Source organism: Molothrus aeneus, chromosome 9 (genome assembly GCF_037042795.1).
Source record: "Molothrus aeneus isolate 106 chromosome 9, BPBGC_Maene_1.0, whole genome shotgun sequence".
Lineage (NCBI taxonomy): Eukaryota > Metazoa > Chordata > Aves > Passeriformes > Icteridae > Molothrus > Molothrus aeneus.
This window is the reverse complement of record NC_089654.1, coordinates 28,255,975-28,273,163: the sequence shown is the minus strand read 5'-3', so window position 1 is coordinate 28,273,163 and position 17,189 is coordinate 28,255,975. Positions and strand designations below refer to the sequence as shown.

At 57.7% G+C, this 17,189-nt stretch overlaps 1 protein-coding gene across 6 annotated transcripts in view; it reads right to left on the bottom strand.

Moving 5' to 3' along the window:
* Positions 1-17,189, bottom strand: part of CACNA1E (calcium voltage-gated channel subunit alpha1 E) — a 131,527-nt gene that overhangs the window by 94,347 nt on the left and 19,991 nt on the right. For 5 of the 6 annotated variants that reach the window (XM_066556192.1, XM_066556195.1, XM_066556194.1 and 2 more), the window contains exons 1-2: positions 4,395-4,495; positions 3,831-3,970 (exon numbers count right to left, since the gene is read on the bottom strand). In XM_066556192.1, coding sequence (XP_066412289.1) covers positions 3,831-3,970; positions 4,395-4,487 — 233 coding nt within the window. In that variant the 5' untranslated portion in view covers positions 4,488-4,495. Of the gene's footprint in view, positions 1-3,830; positions 3,971-4,394; positions 4,501-13,030; positions 13,298-17,189 lie in introns of those variants that run through there. The other variant, XM_066556196.1, reaches the window with a different exon arrangement.

Here is a 17,189-nt window from a genome sequence, read left to right as displayed (position 1 = left end):
GAGGTCACCAGCCTTCCCCTGCCCTTTCTGACCATTTCTGAGCCATATTCCCTTTTGGTCCAGGTCACACTGAGTCAAGCAGGTCCCAAATCCAGCCTCAGCACCCGGCTGGCTCTGGTTCTCACAGAGACAGGGTGAGCATCCCCAAACCCCAGGGGAAATGTAGATGTTCCCCCTCACTGGTTCTGCCTCAGAACGAGTAAAGATATTTTATGCACACTTTCATATAAAATTATTTTTAGCTGGAGGAGAACAGGCTGTTTTTTCAGGCAGCAATGATGATTTGGAAACCACAGGTTACAAAGAGAACAGGTTTACAAATGTGACTATTAGTTCCCCAGTGGAAGCTTTAGCATCAGGGAGTTTTAGGTGGGTGTTGATTTCCACTGAGATGGAAAAAAATATGATTTATTGACAGAAGAAGCAAACACCAGTTGAACTCTAGTCAGTGCCATCCACTCCTGCACAAGGTCCCAGGAGGCCACTCATGGGAGAAATCCCTCATTAGGCTCATTTCCAGCAGGGAGAGGGTGAAGAAAATCCCACTGCTCACAGAAATCCCAGCGTGGTGTCTGTGACCATGATGCCACCTGCACTAAGGACCTCTCTCTCCCATCAGACACATGGCAAAAAATGATTCCACCTGCACTAAGGACCTCCATCAGATACATGGCAAAAAATGATTCCACCTGCACTAAGGACCTCCATCAGATACATGGCAAAAAATGATTCCACCTGCACTAAGGACCTCCATCAGATACATGGCAAAAAATGATTCCACCTGCATTAAGGACCTCTCCCATCAAACACATGGCAAAAAATGATTCCACCTGCATTAAGGACCTCCATCAGATACATAGCAAAAATTTATTCCACCTGAACTAAGGACCTCTCCCATCAGATATATAGCAAAAAATGATTCCACGTGCACCAAGGACCTCTCCCATGAGACACACAGCAAAAAATGATTCCACCTGCACTGAGGACCTCTCCCATCAGACACATGGCAAAAAATGATTCCACCTGCACTAAGGACCTCTCCCATAAGATATATAACAAAAAATAATCCCACCAGCACTGAGGACCTCTCCCATTAGCTATACAGCAAAAAAATTATTCCACCTGCACTAAGGACCTCTCTCTCCGATCAGACACATGGCAAAAAATGATTCCACCTGCACTTGCACTGAGGACCTCTCCAATCAGATATACGGCAAAAAGTGATTCTACCTGCACTGAGGACCTCTCCCACCAGATATATGGCAAAAAAATGATCCCACCTGCACCAAGGACTTCTCCCATCAGATGCACAGCAAAAAATAATTCCAGAAAGGAGCAGTAACACCCTGTGTCACAACTGGAGGGACGAGGGCCAGTGAGTGTGACCCTGGCTCCCTGTGGGTCGGATCCTGGGGTGGGTGCTGCTCACATGGATGTTCTGTCTGGATGCACCAGCATCCAAACCCACAAGCACCACGCTGCACTTCTGATCACAGCATCCCCTCCACCACAGCCACAACCTTTCAGTAAGCCACAACACGATCCCCACGACCGCCAAATCTCCCCAGTCTCCATCCAGACACTTTTACATTCACCGAGCCGGAGCCGCAGAGGCGATCCCGAGGCTCCGCCGCCCGCCCGCCTTACGCAACCGACACAGAACGAGCCGCCAAGTGCAAACCTTCTCCCACAAGCTGTTTGCAAGTCATTTGCCAGCCAAGGATTATTTGCTGCAGGAATTTGCCAATAATTCAGCGGATTAAACAGGCTGAGAGTTTCCTGCATGGGAGGCACAGCACTGAGGAGCAGCAGCGTTGGCAGCACTGCAGGGCAGAGGCAGGAGATGGGCAGGGAGAAGGAGCCCCTGACCTGCTGCAGCTGATCCCAGTGACCCCAAAGCCAGCCCAGGGTAAAAATCCATGGGTTGCCTCCTCCACCCTCCACCACGATATAGAATTTGCCCCAACAGGCCGGTGAGGCAGAAAAATGCCCTTCACCTGGGGCAAAGCCAGCAGGTGAAGGGGCATCCCTTGGGTTCCACTCAGCTGAGCAAACACCAGGATCCCAGGGCGGGTATAATGGTGGGGAAGCAGACACTGGAGAGCTGCACCCCGTGACTGGCAGTGCTGGGGGGCACACAGGCCCCTCCTGTTGGGGTGGGCAGCACGGTGCTGGCAGCCCTTCATGGACAGTTGATTACCTGGCACGGGGCCTGGCTCAGCCCGGCAGTGAGAGGAGCTGGCGAGGCTCTGCCAGTGAGTGATTGCTGGGCGCTGACTCAGCACCTGCCGGGCACAGCAGCCAGCCCAGAGCCGTGGGGAGAGCAGGAACAGGGCCCTGGGGAAGCTCTCCCCCCAGCCCAGTGCTGCCCCTTGGCCCACGCCCCAGAGGATGCCCAGGTCAGGATGCAGGTGATTGGAATTTCTCAGCCCCCCGGCTGCTTCCTGCACATCCAACCCAGTGACACCAAGAGCCCCTCTTGTTGCTACCAATGCATGTCCCGTGCTGTCCCCAGAGGTGTGAGCACCTGTCCCCAGGGATGTGAGCCCCTTTGCCCAGCCCAGGAGCCACAGAACCCTCTCCATGAGTCACTCTGCAGATGTGGGAGAGCAGCAGCCTCCCATGTGAGGGCTGCACCTCCCACAGGCCGCCTGCTTGCTGCCCATCAGACACCCACCAGCACGCCCTCCATTGCCAGGTGACGTGGTCCCGCTCCCCAGCAAGGCCATGCAGAACCCCACTGGACCAAGGGAGTCAAAATGTCCCCAGCCATGCTGTCCTCAGGCCTCCTCTGGTGCACAGTCCCACCACCATGGACAGCAGATCCCACCACCACACCCCAGCAGAAGCAGGCTCTGCATTCCCCCTCCTCCTCCAAACACCCAACCAGGTGTCACATCCCACATGGTGCCACCAAGAGTCGGGACTGTGCAGCAGGAAGCTCTGTAGGGACCCCCTGGCTGCCGTGCCTCAGTTTCCCAGCCAGCCCTGCAGCTGCTCTGCACCCAGCAAAGCTCACAGAGCACTCAGACCCCCAGGCTCTCTCTGTTTGTACACATCAAACCAGCTCCTCTGAGCGCGATGTTTCCATCAGCAGGCAAAAAGAAACACCCACAATCCAGGCACCACCTGCCCTGCAGACAGAGAGGGGCCCAGGGGTCACCCTGGCTGGGCTTCTGCTCAAGCTGACTTCCAGTGCTGGCTAGCACAAGCCCAAATGCCCCTGCCTGTTTCTGTGTCACCAGGACAGCCCAGCACACGGCAAGCAGGACTCAAATCTGGGCCATGTCCCTGGCAGGTGGCACCACCAGTGACACAAGCAGCACACGTGTGCTACCACCCCCAGCAGCATCACTCCTGCATGCTGGGATGGTGAGCAGCATCACCTGGGAGCGTTACCCTACCCAGACCTCATTCCCAAACCTCCAGCACCAGGGCAAGCCTGGAAAGTGCTTGGGAAGGCAAGAGGAGAAGAGGTTTCCCCCCTCCCCATGGAGGGTTTGACCAGAATCTCTCCCAGATCACATCCAGCTGCTTATCAGGTCATGCCACCACCTTACCCTGTATTCAGGTGGGTGACAAGCCACCAAGTGAGGAAAGCTGGACATGGTGGCCTCAGAGCCAGCCTCACTGCTTGTCCCACCATCAGCACCCACAGCAAAGCCAACACGGCACCTCCAGCACATCCTCCCCTCCCTCATCAGGACAACAAAACACCACTGACAACAGCAAACCAGGGGCTCTCCCCACGTCCTGGAGCTCGTGTCCTCACCAGGATGAGCCCCCAAGCCCAGGCCAGCCCAGCAGGGCCCCCCAGCAGCAGCACTCACCCACTGAGGACCACGATGAAGTCCATGACGTTCCAGCCATTGCGCAGGTACGAGCCCTTGTGGAACACAAACCCCAGGGCCACGATCTTAATCCCAGCCTCGAAGCAGAAAATCCCAATGAAGTAGGGCTCTGTCTTCTCCTGCCAGGGTGAAATCAGTGACCCGGTGAGAGGGGGAGACTGAGCAAACACAGCAGCAGGCATTTCACACTGACCCACCCAACTCGTGTCCCATCCCACCTCCCCCAGACCCATCATCTCCTCTGGGAGCTTTCCCAGCCCCTTCTCAGCCAGCAGCACCCTCAGAAATAAACAGAGGGTGGCTATGACATGCTCAGGTTGCCCAGTTTCCCCTACCCATTTTAAAGGGGCTTAAATTTTCCTGACCCCTTTCCATGGAGAAGGAATATGCTACACCAGCCCCAGGCAGGCTGGAGGAGCTAGTCCCAGAGGAAACCTCCTGTCTGGTCACCCCAAAATCAGAAGCAACTGCCTGGTAGGGTTGGATGGGTGCCCTTGGGCCAGCCCCCAGCCCAGCAGGGAGGGATGGACACGGGGTACTCACTAATCTCCGTGACATGGGCGTCTTGTCATCCTCGGGGAGGTGCTGCTCCAGGGCCAGCACGATGCAGTTGGCAATGATGGTGGCCAGGATCATGTACTCAAAGGGAGTGCGGGGGAGTTAAGGAGCACAGAAGAGCTGGGTGACACCCCCGTCCCCCCAACCCACCCTTGGCTTCACCTGCTCAGCCACTGGAGCTGTTTTCCCCACAGGAACATCCATGTGAAGCCACCTCAGTGTTGTTTGGAAATGAGAGGAGTGAGAGCCCCCCAAGACCTTCCTCCCTGCAGACCTGCTGGGCCTCACCACCTCCTCCCCAAGCTCACAGGACACCTTTGCTGGGATGAAAACTCCCATGGGAGAGATGCTTCTTGTGCAAGGGGCCCAGAAGGTGCACACAAGGTTTGGAGCAGGACAACCAGGCTGGGCTTTGCCTGGAAGAAGGTTTGGCATGGTCCTTGGCAGGATCAGGGAGGCTCTCCCTGGCATGGCACACTCTCCCTGGCATGCTAGGGCTGGCATGTCCCTTTTTCCTTCTCTTTTCCACCACCCATCAGCAGGAGATGGGGCTCAGAAAGGGGAGGTGTCACAAGGCATGGGCAGCCCTTGTCCTAAAACACCCCTATGGGATGCAGCACCTGCAGAGCCTGAGGAGGATGGAGCATGCCTTGCAAGTCCTGGGGCTCTGACCTGGATCAGCCCACCCTGTGCCCTTGCCGAGCACCCTGAGGGCAGCAGGATGAGCCCAGGTGGCACTGGGAGCTGCAGAGCACTTGGCTGAGCATTCACAGCTCTGGTGGCACCTGGGTCTGAGCAGGGTGGAAACTCCCTGTGGAGATATCCCAGCTCAGCCACACGCCAGCAAGACCCCAAGGGGCAGCAGCACCTTGTCAAAAGGACCTGGTTGGACCCTTATGAACAATCCTAAACACTACAGGCACATCTAGGCCCTGGCTGGACACTTATGAGCAATCCTAAATCCTTCATCCACGTCTAGGACCTGGTTGGACCCTTATGAGCAATCCTAAACACTACAGCCACGTCTAGGCCCTGGCTGGACCCTTATGAGCAATCCTAAATCCTTCATCCATGTCTAGGACCTGGTTGGACCCTTATGAGCAATCCTAAATCCTACATCCACGTCTAGGCCCTGGTTGGACCCTTATGAGCAATCCTAAATCCTACATCCATGTCTAGGCCCTGGTTGGACCCTTATGAGCAATCCTAAATCCTACATCCATGTCTAGGCCCTGGTTGGACCCTTATGAGCAATCCTAAATCCTACATCCACGTCTAGGCCCTGGTTGGACCCTTATGAGCAATCCTAAATCCTACATCCACGTCTAGGACCTGGTTGGACCCTTATGAGCAATCCTAAATCCTACAACCACGTTTAGGTCCTACCCAACCCTTCTCCAGGAGCCCCCCTGAGAAGTGGCAGCAGAAGCTGGTGTCTGAGGAGCTGAGGAAGGAAAGGGCAGGCTGATGCCCAGGAAAACACCCCAAACTCAGCTTCTTCCTGCCTTTTGATTCATGGGATCAAGGCAGGGACACGGAGCTCTCTCCTGCCTGGCCCAGGGCCAAGCTCTGAAAACAAAGCACTTCCAAATGACAGGGTGGCCATATCTTTCCAACTTCCCATCCATCTTTCCCAATTCTCCACAATAAAAGCCCTGTTGTCCTCAATAACTGGATGTGGAGCAATACACCCCTGATTCTGCTCCCTCCTTGCCAAAACAGCTCTATTACTGTCACCACTGGCACCAGCAGCCACCCAGGGAGAGGACAGCCACCTTCCCCTGGGCAAAGGGGATGTGATCCCACCTGGCATGGATTTGCCCATAAAGGAATCATCCACACTCCCACCATCCCAAGCTGGCCAAGCCCTTCCCCACCACACCAAAGCTTCTCCACACACAACACCCTCAGGCTGACACGTTTCAGGCAAGGAGGTGTCCAACAGCTCGGGGAAAATGGGTGATTTTCTTTTCCAACCTCATCTTTTGGCCACTGACTACAGTGAAATGCTTTCAACCAGTGCCCCTGAGCCCACGGGCAGGAGAAGACACCTCAGTGCCCAGCATGAGCATGGGAAAAGGGAAAGCATGGAGTGACCCCAGCCCAGAGAGGCTGGGCATGCTGGCAAGGCAGGAGCAGGGATGGGCACAGAAACATCCCCAGAGACAGGGCCAGGAGAGGCAGCCAGGGAGAGCCCGTGGGAGCTGGGATGTGTTTAACCCAGGCAGGAAGAAGAGCCAGGCAAGAGACATCCAAGGCGTTTAAAAAGCCACTCAGTGAAATTAATGATTGCTACGTTCGAGGCAAACCCAACGAGAGAGGCTGCAGAGCCAGCCAGGCACAGAGCAGGAGCAGCTCCCCGTGCTTGGGGAGGGCGCCCACACTCCAAAAGTTCTCCTCTGAGGCTCGACACAAGTGAATATTTCCCTGCATGGCTCCAGCAGAGTCCTCTCCCTGCATCCCACCCCGCTCCATCCACCGCGGCGCTTGGCCCGGTGCCACCAGCCTATTTGGGACCTTTTTGTATCATTTTCCTGAAAGTCTGCGAGCAATTAGCACCGGCTGAAGAGACAAACAGCGTGTTAGTGGGGCGGGGCAGCAGCTCCCCAGGCACCAGGCACATTTGCCTAGATGAGGAGAAGTGTGGGAGCTGTGCGGGAGCGTCCGTGTCCGTCTGTCCGCCCCAGCATCCCGCACTGCTCCCGTGGGAGAGGGAAAAACCCAACTGCAGCAGCGTGGCTGGGGGCCTCGGGACCACCTGGCCACAACATCTGGTTGAGAGCAGGAGGACAGTGCACATCTGTCACACCCCTGCACAGGAGCACGCTCCTGCTGCACCTCCAGCAAGTGGGGGAACAGAGGCAGGAATCAGGGCAAGGGGGTCACCAGGGCAAGGAATGAGCTGGAAGAGACATTAAGGACCATCTCATTCCCACCTGCCATGGACAGGGATGCCTCCCACTAGGCCAGGGTGTTCAGAGCCCTGTCTAACATGGCCAACTCTAAAAGGGCAATTGGACCCCAAAGCACCGACCTCAGCACTGCCAAAAGCGACTCCCCAAACCCCACTGGCCCAGTTTCTCCAGGAGAAACTGGAGAAATCCAGTTTCTCACATCCAGAGCTGTGTGAGACATCAGCCCCATGGAAACCAGCCCCCACAGCTCCAGCTGTGCCAGGTTTTGAGTTCCAAGAGGAAAAGAACCTCCCAAGGGACAGCAGGAACATCTGGCTGAACTGAGGGATATTTTATACCCACTCTTTACTTCTGCCAAGCAAGCGTGCTCCCAGTCAGGGCCACTAGACAACCCTCCATCAGTGCTTTGTTTTCTCCCACATCAGATGAATAATTACAAAACCTCTCAGCCACCCAAAATGCAGAGTAGCCCTCCAGGCCAAGTAATGAGAGCCCATCTCCCTCCAGCCTTCTCCTCCTCCTCCTCTTCCGTCTGGCTGCTCCTGGAGGATCATTAGGGAGCCGATAAAAATAGGTTTTCTTATTGATTTATCTCCTTTACCCAATGCTCTCTCCCCTGCACCGTTGACTTGTTTCCTTAGCAACTGGGCTGATCCCTGTGCACACCACACCTGCAGCTCCACGCTTCCCTCAGGATGCCTTTGAGGCAGGGACAGTGACCCCAGGCCATGGGGGCAGCCCCCAGGCCACCTGGAGGAGGGAGAACCCCATGCCTGGAGCTGGAGCTCCTTGGTGGGTCTGTCAGGAAGATCTTGCAGCTGTGACCTTCCTCTTCACCTTCCTCACCAGCCAGAAGCCCAAACCAGCCCACCCAGAACCCCCACCTGGCTAAGGCAGGGAGTGAGCCCAGCTCCAGGCCCGGGAGGGGTTTATGGTGCTGGGTTTATGGGTTTATGGTGCTGGGTTTAAGGGTTTACGGTGCTGATGGGACACTGGCAAATCTCCACAGGAGGCTGGGTACAAGACCAACCCCTCCCTGTATGCAGGCAAGGACAGGAGCTATGGAGAGATCCCCTCCATCCCAGTCCCTTCTGGGCAGGCAGGTGGGGAAGGAGCAGAGGAGCCAGAGGAGTGAGGCCTTGGGGAATTCTAAAGTGCCACCAAAAGAGCAGGAGAAACTTAAGCCCTGTCCACGCCTGCATCATCCAGGTTCCAACACCTCCTAGAAAGTCATGTCTCTATTTCCCACCTCTCCCCATGCCTCCCTGGGGACCTGCTGCTCCAAGGGGCTTTCCCTGCCCCTCAGATGTCAGTGAGTAAAAGTTCCTACACCTGTGGACTTCATCTTGCTGGTCCCAATCCCAGCACTGCTGCCTGTCCCACACAGACAGGACCACAGATCCACATCTTCAGCATCCGCCCTTAGGATGCCCCAGTCCTCCTCCTCTCAGCTCCACACCCCAGCAGGAAAGAGAGCACCTTCTCTCCAAGGCTGTTTTCACAGAATCATGGAATGGTTTGGGTTGGAAGGGGCATTAAAATCATCTCATTCCAACCCCCTGACACAGGCAGGCACACCTTCCACAGGACCAGGCTGCTCAGAACCCCATCCCATCAGACCTTCAACAATTCCAGGGAGTCCACAACCTCTCTGGGCAAGTGAGGTTTTTGGTTTCCAAGAAAAAAACCAAAGTGCCAAGTACTGCAAAGTCTGTGAGTGGCCCTAATTCAACTCTGGGATTCCCCATCCCCACAGTGCCTCCCTGCCTTGTCCCTGGGGACACAAGGGATTTTCCTCCACTGATAACACTGTCCACAGAGTTGTGGCCCCTCCTGGCTCTCTCTATTTCTGTGTCCTGCCACAGAAAGCAACATCCAGAGCCCAAATCCTCCCACTTGGAACACGAGCCAGCTGCTGTGTGCCTGCTTCACAGAGGCTCAGGAGAGTGAGCTTGGCTTGTGCTTGTGTCCTGGAGCACCCAGCCTGCCTCAATCCCACTGCAGGGACACAGGAGACACAGGAGACCCTCCTCCCTCTCTGAAGTCCCAGCTTTTGCAGCTCCTAAGGGCGGTGGTGTGGTTTCCACCAAGGGTTAAAGCCAAGGCAGTGACAGCCAGGAGTCCAACGGGGCAGAGCTGCCCACACTGCTGCTGCTCCCTCCCGTAGGGATGCAGGATGCAGGATGTGGGATGCCTGCCTGCCACGTGCAAACAGCTCCGTGGAGAAGCGTCTCCCTCTCCCCCACCTCACCCTGGAAATCAAATCTCTCTCCTCTCCTCCTCCTTTTTTTTAATTTAAAAAAAAAAAAAAAAAAAACAACAAAAAAAAAAAAACAAAAAAGGACCACATCATGTGATTTTCCTGCCTTAACATCAGTTTTTTAACTTTGGTTGCCACAGCAACAGGATGCAACTTGGCATCACCATGACAACAGCTGCCTCTGTTTAAATTCACCATCTGACAGGCAGCCTCGCTCTCCCCGGCTGTCAAAAAGATGGACCTGCCATTACACCTACTCGCCCCTCCCAAAAAAAAACCCTTCTAAAATCTGATGAATGGAGGGCACAGAAAACAGCCTGGGAGCAGGGGGAGGAGGGAAATGTTCCTGGGGAGGGCAAGGATGGAGCTGCCCAAGGGATGGCACGACATGGCACTGGCTCTTCCCTTGGGAAGGCGAGACCTGCTGGAATTTTGGCCGGGGAAAAGCCGAGGTGGAGAAGATGCTTGGCCAGGGCGGGTTGTGCCCATGCAGCACCAGGTCACAGGGAGAGCCACGGTGAGCAAAATAGCTCAGCCACTCATGGGTGTGCTTCCCACTGAGCAAAACCCCCCTGATGATGCTCTGAGGGCACTCCAGCTGCTCCAGGCCAGCCCAGCACCAGTTCAGCCCCCAAAGGAGATGAGATAGGTGAAATCCCTCAGCACAGGGAACGTGGGCATCCTCTTCCCCTGCCACACTGGGGGTGGGTGCAGTGGACAGGCTGCAGGCAGATGCTGTCCTTGGGGACACAGCCAGAGCCACACAATGTCATCTGGCCTTCCTGGGGTGGGAGAGGGATCTTATCCAGGTCAAATGTGATTAAGCGGATGAAGAACGGAGCAGATATAGATGAGCTGCAGCCCATCTCGTATCCTAACTGAATTGGAGCCTTCCAGGCAGCCAAACAAATGAAATCAGGGTGAAAGGCCTGGCCATCAGCAGGAGGAGAGCAGGCAAGAGGACAAGGCTGCGTTTCCCAAGGAGAAGAGAAGGAGATGTTCCCTACAGCCAAAACAGCGGCTGCCCCATGGTTTGGGCAGGACCAGGTTTAAAAGAGCAGCTCCAGTGGAGGTTTCCAGTGAGCTTTCCAGCGAGGAACTCGGCAAAGGCTTGGCTCCCATGGAGCTGCATCCCAATCCCAGTTGCTCGTATTTCTCCTCCTTCTCCTCCATGCATCATCCCTATTTACACTGGGAAGCCAAACTGCAGAGGCTGCTGGTTATAATTACACAGTTACCCAGCAGATATCCAGGCCTGAATCACCAGATATTTTTAGCCCTATTACCTAGTCAACCAGAGCTGGATGAAGAAGAGCCTCCACTCCGCCCCGAGCTCCTCTCCAGCCCCTTTGGCTTTCCTCAGTGCTGTGCCCACCCTGACCCACAGCACCAGAGCTGGCCCATCACCTTCCCAGGGCCAGCAGCTCCTACTGACCATGGCCAAGATCCAATGTTCTCCTTCCCAAAATTCCCTGGCCCAGGAGCCATGCCATGGGCTCCAGGCCAGGCAGCTGAGGTGCTCACATGGTTTTCCTGGCCCTCCCAAAAGGCACCAGCTGCCTGTGCCAGGCTACAACTACAAGGATGGGAACAACTGGCCAGGCCAGCCTAACCAAACTCATCACCAAAAGGCCTTGCTTGCTCCCAAGCCCTCAAAACTCCAGTGGTGCAGAGAAACATCCAGGGTGCATGCGTTTTTCTGGGGAAGAGATGGCAGCGGGGCGGGGGACAGGCAGGAACACTGAGCTCCCGCGCCTGGAGCACGCCTGTTCCCAGCACTCACATGGGAATATGTCACTTACTTCTGGAAAAAAAAAAAAACCACAAAATGAGCCCATCTCCCTCATGCATTGCAAATTCCAGGGGAGAATAATGCTGGGGAGTTCTGCTCATGTGGTGGTGGTGGTGGTGGTGGTGGTGGAGCTCCAGTCTCTAGGAGACAGTGGCTGCCTGGAGATGAGACATCACACCGGCACGGGACCCCAGCCCACGCCGCGAGTGCCGGGCCAGTGGCACCATCCCAGCTCCTTCTGGCTCCCAACAAAAGCTGGAGGGGCCAGAGCCCTCCCACAGCATGCTGGAAAAGCACATGAATAATTTGGCATATTCTGGAAAAGCAGGCAGCCGGCCTGGCCGCTGCCCTGCAGGGCTCTGCACTGAGCCACCACAGCCCCGAGCTCACCACCAGCACTCCCGCAGCCACCCACCCATGGGCACTGCCAGGAGGGGCACATCTGGGGAATTCAGCCCCTCCAAGCCAGCCCTTCACGCCCAGGTCACCCCCTTGAGCTGTCACAGCTCCCCAGGCAGGAGCGGTTCCTGCCTGGCAGAGGCTTGACCTGACGGAGCTGCACAGGGACAATTCCCCTGCCATGCTCTGCATCCCTGGGCCTCACCAGAGGCTTTCCCCCGTGGTACCTGTTGCACCAAACCAAGGCATTGCTGCCTGGCACCAGGGAAAGCTCTCCCGTGCCCACCAGAGGAGCCAGGAACTCCACCAACAAGTTGGAGGGAGAGAAAGCGGCAGCAGCAGGAGCTGCATGGAATCACTGCTGCAGAGCACGGCACGGGGAGGCTCCCACAGCCACAGCCCAGCCACGCTGAAGTTTTCAGGCTCAGATCCTCCGTGGGGGCAAAGCCCTGGGGGTGTTTTAGGGGGCAGCAGGCACTGAGGCCAGGCTGGTGTGGGGCTGAGGGCTGTGGTGCCTGGGCAGCACCCACAGGGAGGGTGGGAGGGGAGAGAGGTGCGCAGGGAGGGATGGAAGGATGGAGGAGCAGGGGAAGGAGTGGGAGAGATCTGCACCCTCCGCCCTGCGCTAGGAGAGGGGTCCTTGGGATAAACCCGTGGCTCCCTGTGCCAGCCTCCCCAAGAAAAGGCCACGGGGCACAGCCAGAGGCTCCCACCATCCTCGCCTCTGCCGCAGGGAGGGGGCAGCCAGCTCCCAGAGCCACCATGGGGGGCTGCAGGGCGAGGACGGCCGTGCCCCTGCCAGGCACGCACGGGAGGGACAGAGCCACCACCCAGCAGGGACTGGGCATCCACGGGGCTCCCCAGGCTGGGGTGGGGTGACAAAACTCCACGAGACATCGAGGCACAGAGGAAAGGCCACTGCCTCCCACCTCCCCAGGCACGCACACAGAGCACCCCCGAAGCACGCAGGGATCACAGCACCCGTCCCTATCAGCACGGGGGGCTAATAAATCCAAGCCTCGGGAGGGGCTGGGGGACTCCCGGGAGGGGGAAAAAGGGCTCAGCTCCTGTCAGGAGCAGGCAAGGAGGCGAGGACAGGAGGGGGAGCAGCAACAGGGCGAGGAGAGCATCCCCGGGGGCCGGGGCACCCCTCTGGGAACACCTTACCTGCCCGATAGTGCCACACACGCGTGTCCTGGGCAGCCCCCGAGGCGAATCCGGGCAGCACAGCTCACGGGGGCTGCAGAAAGGATATGGCCAGTCGATGAGCTTCTTGGCGTATTTCCTGACTATGTTCTCTTCCCCGAAGAGGAAGAGCGATCTGTTGACGGTGAAGCAGTTCTGCCGGACGGGGATGGGGTTGTACAGAGCCATAGTCCGGGCTCTCTGCGCTTTGGTTTGCTTGAAGGCTCCCGGGCTGCCTCCCGCAGGGGCAGCAGCTCCTTGCCGGCTCCGGTTCTGCTCGGAGCCCCCATCTCCGGAGCCCAGCCTGCCGGCCACTGCCTCCCCAAAGCGAGCCATCCTGCAAGAAAACACACAGGTGAGCCAAAGCAGCAGCACCGAGGCGGCGGGGGGAGGGTGGGAAAGAAGAGGGAGGGGGTTTGCGGGGCGCAGTCCCAACCACAGCCCCCTCCTCCTCTCCGGGTGATGCTCAGCTCCGTCTCTCCTCCATCCCTCCGGGGGACCCGCGGGGAGGAGAGGCGGCACCGGCTGGGCACGGGGGGCAGCCGGGCCCCCCCAGAACGGCCACCCGGGCAGCGGGGCGGGCAGCGAGCCCTCCTCCCCCCCCGCCTCCTCCTCCTCCTCCTCTTCTGTGCCCAGCGGAGGCCGCAGCCGCTGGGTCCCCAAGCACCTTCCCGCACGCAGCAAGGGGTTAACCCCAGGCACGTCCTCCCCAGCCCCTCGCAGCCCCCCAGCCCCCGCAAGGGCAGGGAGCCGGGTCCCTGCGGCCACCCCGCGGCACAGCCGGGCACAATTCGGAACAGCACCCGGGCGAACAGGTTGCAGCGTGGTCCAGCCTAGTTGGAGCCAAGTGTCCAACTCCTTCCTCCCGGCTCCATCTTCAGCATCCTGCGGGAGCCCGGCCGCCCATGGCAGGGCCGGGGGGCACACGGGCGGTGGGCAGCGATGCCCGGCCCTTCGCTGCCGGGGCAGGAGCACGCAAGGCTTCCCGCAGGAGCCGGGCCACAGAATTAAAGGCTGCTGCCGCGGCTCTGCAGCTCGGGGACAGCCGGCTTTAATGAAGTCAGTGGCAAGGCAGGCGCACAGCAGCGCGCACACACGCCCGGCTCGCTGCCTCGCTCCATCCAGCGCGTTCTTTTGGCAAGCACGGGAGCTGCCGCAAAGGAAAATCAGAGGCGAGGGGTGGGTCTGAAGGGAACAAAGGCAATGGGGGAGCCCCCACCCTGCCAGAAGCGCGCACACATTTCCCACTCCCCCCATCCCCATCCCCGCCCTGGCTGCAGAGGGCTTTCCAGCACACGGGTGCTCCTTAGGTGAGCGGCTAAACTGGGGAGCAAGGGGGGGCTGCCCTCCCTGCATCTCCCCCAGCCCACCTCAGCCACCTCTCTGTGGCCACACGCATCATCCTCCCCCATGCCTGGGGCACTCCGGGGCTGCCGGAGCCGCCCGATGCCCGCGGGTGCCCGGGGAGTGCCCTCCTGCTCACCCGCATACAGATGAGCCTCCACACCTCGGGATTTTCCTCCTTTGGACACACGAGCCTGGCTGGGAAAAGCGGCTCGTCCAAGGGGTGTAAACACCCCCTGGGCTGGATGTGTCCCTGCAGGAGCCTCCCTGGGGCTGGGGGTGACCCTGCTCCCCCCTCCAGGCACCCCAGTGAGGGCAGGGCAGAGGGGACACTGCTGCTGCTGCAGCCACTGCTGCTGCTGCCAAGGTCACCCAGGGTCCCCTGGGACTGTGCTGGGCTGTGCCCCGCTGTGGGGGCTGCCTGCACACCCACCCACCTTTGGGGAACCCCCCCAGCCCTGCTGGCACACACAGGGTACCCTCAGGGATGTCCCCAAGCCCTCTTGGCACAGCAGGGCACAGCACACAACACACCCTGCGAGCTGTTCACACTCAGGGCTCCCCATCCCTCCTGCTCAACCCTGAGGCCACAGAGCTCCCCAGGGCCTGTGGCACTCTCTGCCTGCATTTCCCACCCCCATGGCTCCAGCCAGCAGCACAAGACATCCAGGGTCCCTGCCATGCTCTTCATCCACCCCACCAACACCCTGCTCTGCAAGCACAGTGCCTGCTGCCCTGCCCCTCACACCTGCTCTGGGGCAGCCAGGAGTGCTTGAGGCATTTAAATGTTAAGAAATAAATTAATAAAGTTCCTAATCACATAAATCATTGACTCATTTGGGCCTTCTCCCTCTGTGCAGCCCGGCAATACCTGAGCAGGGACTGGACACTGAGCACTCTGCAGGCTCTGGAGTGGCTGAAGGGCCACAGGGTTTGGGTTTTTTGGGCTAGGCTGTCCTGGGTGCACTGCCAGGAGCCCTTGGGCTGGCTGGGTGAGGAAGAGGAAGGACCAGATCCTCCTCAGCAAGATAACAGAGGAGTGTTTGCAGAAAGGGTTGTGGGATCTCTGCCCCAACATCAACCAGGCACCACGAGGCAGCCAGGCACCCACCAGCTCTCTGTGACACCCAACCCTTCTCAACTCTCTCCTTCCAATGATCTTTACAACCAAAGTGGGGTATCTGGGGGTGTTCAACAAGCCCCTGGTTACCTCACAACCACCCTGCAGCACAGAGTGGAGCAGAGGTACCCAGATGCCTCCCAAAACACTTCCCAGATCACCAGCCAGCCAGAGTGACCCTGGCTCTTCATTCTACTGACATCAGGCAAGGGGGTGGCCACAGCAGCCACCAGCTGATTACAGTCCCTTCCATCCAGCCCAGGCAAGACACTGCCCTAAACGAGTCCATTTTTATTTGTGGCTCATCCCACCTCTTCCTCCTCCTCCTCCTCCTCCTCCCGCCCACCAACACTGCTCTTGCCACCTTTCAGCCCTTTAAGGCACTGTTAATTAAACCCGAGGCTGGGCCATTGCCAGCAGCAGCTCCTCAGCCTTGCAGAGCTCCTGCTGCCCCAGCCCTGCCCCAGCCCTGCCCACCCAGCAAGGCCTCCCCCAGCCCAAATCCAGAGACCCAGGAGGATGGGGAGGGCTGCACCCAGCACTGCCTGGCTCAGGGCAAGGGGTGAGGGGGAGGAAGGCAGCCTTCATCCATCCTCATTCCCTGGAAGCAGGGATCTGAGTACCTCAGATCCAGGTAAGATCCCTTACCTGGACACTCCTGCTGGGGCCCTGGGCTGTCCCCTGAACCCAGAGCTGGCTCTCACCCCTGCTCCACTCTCACTGCTGCAGAGCAGAGCTCAGGATGACCCCGCTGGGAGCCTCTCTCCTGCTCAGACAGTGCTAAAGGATGGGATATTTATGAGAAAGCAGCTCCTTAAGACAAGATTGAGAGCCAAAAGGAAATAGAAAAAAAAAAAAAAAGTCTCTGGCTATGCCAAGAGATGCAGGCTCTGTTTCCCAGGATGTTTATTGCCATCCTCATCCTGACCCTCACCCAGCACGCTGGGATTTGTGAGTCAGGGACAAGTGTGGCTGATGCCCACATGATTGAACGTGGCCCAGGCATTCAGAGCCAGCTCTGTGGGGCTGTTTGGGTTTTTTATCAGGGCAGGAAATGCGGGAAGACAGGGAACAGCAGGTGCCAGGACAGGAAGGCGCTAGGGATGAGCTCGGTTTTACAGAGCCAGGCTGACACTCCAGCAAGCTCTGAGGAGCAGCAGCTGAGGGAGCTGAGGGGGGGCTCAGCCTGGAGAAAAGGAGGCCCAGGAGAGACCTGATTGCTCCTGAAAGGAGGCTGCAGCAAGGTCTGGTCTCTTCTTGGTCTTTTCTGTCAGGCAACAAGTGACAAGAGGAAACAGCTTCCAGTCACACCAGGGGATGTTCAGGCTGGATGTTAGGGAAGGTGCCTCCTCCAAAAACAGTGTCAAGCCCTGGAAAAGGCAGCCCAAGGAAGTGGTGGAGCCACCAGCCCTAGAAGGATTTGAAGGATGTGCACATGTGGCACTTGGGGACACAGCTGAGTGGTGGCCTCGGCAGTGCTGGGTTAATGTGGTGGGAAGGATGAAAGTTTGACAAGAAAGTCTCACAGGTATGTGTGCTTGGCAGAAAGATTTTTGGATGTAGAATCTGAAGAAGGAATAGAGATGGAAGCAAGTTTTGATATAGAAGAAAAGAATTGCTGAGCCAATCTTAGAGGATAACCAAGGAGGCAAAGGGTGTGTTAGTTAGAAGGGGTTTTTATGGCTTAGAGCAAAGGATAAACCCACCCCAAACAAGAAGATGTTTTTACCAAGCAGAAAGACAGCACAGGCAAACAAGGCAGCAA